This window comes from Carettochelys insculpta, chromosome 6, assembly GCF_033958435.1.
Source record: "Carettochelys insculpta isolate YL-2023 chromosome 6, ASM3395843v1, whole genome shotgun sequence".
NCBI classification, from domain to species: Eukaryota; Metazoa; Chordata; order Testudines; family Carettochelyidae; genus Carettochelys; species Carettochelys insculpta.
In genome coordinates this window covers 124,247,171-124,250,430 of record NC_134142.1, presented here as the reverse complement: position 1 = coordinate 124,250,430, position 3,260 = coordinate 124,247,171, and the positions used below count along the sequence as shown (strand labels likewise).

At 43.0% G+C, this 3,260-nt stretch overlaps 1 protein-coding gene across 1 annotated transcript; it reads left to right on the top strand.

Moving 5' to 3' along the window:
* Nucleotides 1-2,016: 2,016 nt before the first annotated feature.
* LOC142015197 (olfactory receptor 5AR1-like) lies at nt 2,017-2,955 on the top strand. Its single transcript, XM_074998612.1, has one exon. The coding sequence runs from the start codon at nt 2,017-2,019 to the stop codon at nt 2,953-2,955; it is 939 nt and encodes a 312-aa protein (XP_074854713.1).
* Nucleotides 2,956-3,260: the final 305 nt, after the last annotated feature.

The following is a 3,260-nucleotide window of genomic DNA, read 5'->3' as shown; positions in this document are numbered from 1 at the left end:
AGAGTAATGCCTGTAAATGGAGAAGGCAAATGCCCAAAAGATAGTCTCCCCCCTTTTCTCTCTGCTTATGGCTTCAACACCGTCTGAAGGAAAACCATAGGAGCATTGGGTTGGGGGTAGATTCTGGCTGAAGGGAATCCATCTGGTAAGACTGCAAAACAGGTGGCGAGAGAAATCTTTGTTTTGAATTTATTTAACTTAGTGAATTAGGTATTAGTTGCATTTTACCTTTTATTTCTTTGTTACCAATTGTGAATTTTATGCCTCGTAACTCACAATCACTGAAGATCTTTCTTTCTGTTTTGAATAAATTTACATTCTTATTTTGTCTAAGCTGGTGTGTTTTTGTATTGAAATATTTGGGAATCTCTATTTAAGAGAAGGATTTGTACAGGTCATTTCTATAAGTAAAATGACAGACTTTACAGGAGCTTTTTTCAGAGAGGTAGCCGTGTTAGTCTGTATCTTTGAGAGCAACAAGAAGTCCTGTGGTACCTTATAGACTAACAGATATTTTGGGGCATAAGCTTTCATGGGCAAAGACCCGCTTCGTCAGATGCGTCTTCCCAGGGTAGGAGGTTGAAGCTATGGTAATGGTCTGAAGAAGTGGGTCTATCCCACGAAAGCCCACCACCTAATAAATTATTTTGTTAGTCTTTAAAGTGCTACTGGACTGCTTTTTTGTTAAGATGGGAGGTGTTTAAGGGAATTGCCCAGAATTGCTAGGCTGTGGATGAGCAGCACTGAGAGCAGAACCCAAATCTTATGTATGAGGGACTCATATATGATATACTGGAGATGTTGTTGGGTGGTCTGATTCTGAGGTAGGGTACAGCCATGGGAATCTGGATTAACTCTACTGACACTGTTGTTGTTCCCCTGGAATGGACCTGAGAATTGAGTCTGGCACATGGTTGCTGGATTAATGCTGAGAAATTACTTTAAGGAGAATTTTGGAGAGGTGACCAACAAAGAAAGTGGAACACATTCACCTTCTTTTGGTATTATTTGAAAGAAACCTCCCGGGAGATACAGTCTTCCACATCAGATGATGCTCTGGCCCTCTGTGTTCCATTTGCCCAGGGAAAGACGTGGATACAGTAACTGATACAACTTGCATCATCTAATAGGGTAGTAGGAAGAAGTGGGACAAATTAATCCCCCGGGTTCAAGGGTGGCTTTGGTTCACCAAGTGTATTAATTAGTTGTTGTATTTTTCTGAACTAAGTTATTCCCAGTTGTTTCATGCCCCACAGATCACAAGTCTTAGTATAAAACTTCCCGAATGCTCCAAACTGGCAATTTCTGTCAATGGAAAAATGCCGCCACATCTCTCTCCTCAGCAGGTAAGTGCTATTGTGCTTTATCACAGTCATGCACATATACAGACACTACTGTGTCTGATAGCTACTGAGCAGAAGACTTCTAGCTCTAATACCTCAGCTGCAGTTCCTACCCCTTGAACAATTTTTACTTAAGCCAGTGCCTTTCATAATGTATTTGGGTTTTCACACTGACTAACCTCAATTCCATTTTCAGATATCAGAAACCTTAATTAGCACAGCAAGAATGCTTTGTCCCAAATTGACATGCCCAGGCACTGACCTCATCTGGCCTTAAGTGTGTAGAATGATTGACACTCCTTTCGTCTCACGTCATCTTGTGCTAAGGAGTTATCTCTTCCCGCTGGTATGGGTTTTATCCTGATTGTCTCACAGCATTGCCACAAGCAACTGTTTCCTCTTCAGATTACTGAACAGGAGTATTCGTGTGTGGGGTGTGATTAACCTGTGTGTCTCTGTACTTGTTCAGTGTGTGCATTTTGTGGAGGAACTGGAATGATCAGCTTTGAACATCTGGGTCTGTGGACTAAGCCCTTGCCTGAGCTTGCCCTGGAGTCCACTAAGAAACTGGTCTCCATTTTTCTTCACTTACTTCATTAGGATGAAAGAATAGATTGCTAGAGCCATTCACCTGCCCACATCTCCACAGCTGCCTGATTTCTGCTCAGAGGAAATGGAAGAAGTAAATCACTCACTGGTGACTGAATTCATTTTCTTAGGACTGACAGATCGCCCGGAGCTGCAGTTTCCCCTCTTTGTGTTTTTCCTACTCATTTACATTATCGCCCTGGTGTGGAATGTGGGGATGATCTTGTTAATCAGCATTGACCCCCGGCTCCACACCCCCATGTACTTTTTCCTCAAGAATTTGTCTTTCTGTGATATTTGCTATTCCTCCTTAGTTGCTCCTAAGATGCTGCTGAATTTCTTAGACAAGAATAAAAGCATTTCTTACATGGCTTGCACTGTTCAATTGTATATCAATATCTCCCTTGGTGATATTGAATGCCTCTTGCTGGGTTTGATGGCGTATGACCGCTTTGTGGCCATCTGCAACCCACTGCGCTATAGGGTCACCATGTCTGATAAGGTATGTCACCAGCTGATGGCTGGGGTTTATGGTGTGGGTTTAGTGGACTCAATGATACACACAGGTTGTACATTTCAGCTGTCATTCTGCAGCTCCAACGTGATCAATCATTTCTGCTGTGACATCCCTCCACTGCTGGCGCTCTCCTGTTCTGACACCCACCTCAATGAGATATTGTTATTTCTCTTAGGTGGCTGCATTTTAGGGGGCAGTGTTGTGACCGTCCTCCTCTCCTACATCTATATCATTGCCACATTCTTGCAGATGAGCGCCGTCAGGGGCCGGCACAGAGCCTTCTCCACCTGTGCTGTCCACTTGGTCGCAGTGTCTATGCTTCATGGCACCCAACTCTTCATGTATTTACGACCTACCTCCTGGTATTCCCTGGACACGGACAAAATAGCCTCTGTATTTTACTCAGTGGTGATCCCCATGTTGAACCCCCTCGTCTACAGCCTGAGGAACACTGAGGTGAAAGATGCCCTGAGGAAAGCAATTAATAAACTCCTAACTAATTTTTGAAGTTCTTTCACTCAGTACTGGTTTAGTGATAGAGAGTGGAAATAGGTGAATTCTATTCTCAGCCCATTGTGATTTAATTTTACACAGCCCACAGTAACGTTGTTCATTATTTATTTATTTCAACAAGGCCGGCAGATCCCAGATGAGATTTCCTCTCTCACCTTCATTAGAATATTGTCACTGCAAAATTCAAGCAGTTACCTGTTCCACATGTGTGAGCATGGAAAATGTTTGTGATGTGCTTCGAAAGCATGGAGCTGTTGCTATTGGGATTTTATTGTGTTGCATTGAGAAGGGGGGTATAG

Excerpts from the sequence above, each read along its gene's own strand:
- LOC142015197 (XM_074998612.1), top strand. The coding sequence starts at position 2,017 with ATGGAAGAAGTAAATCACTCACTGGTGACTGAATTCATTTTCTTAGGA.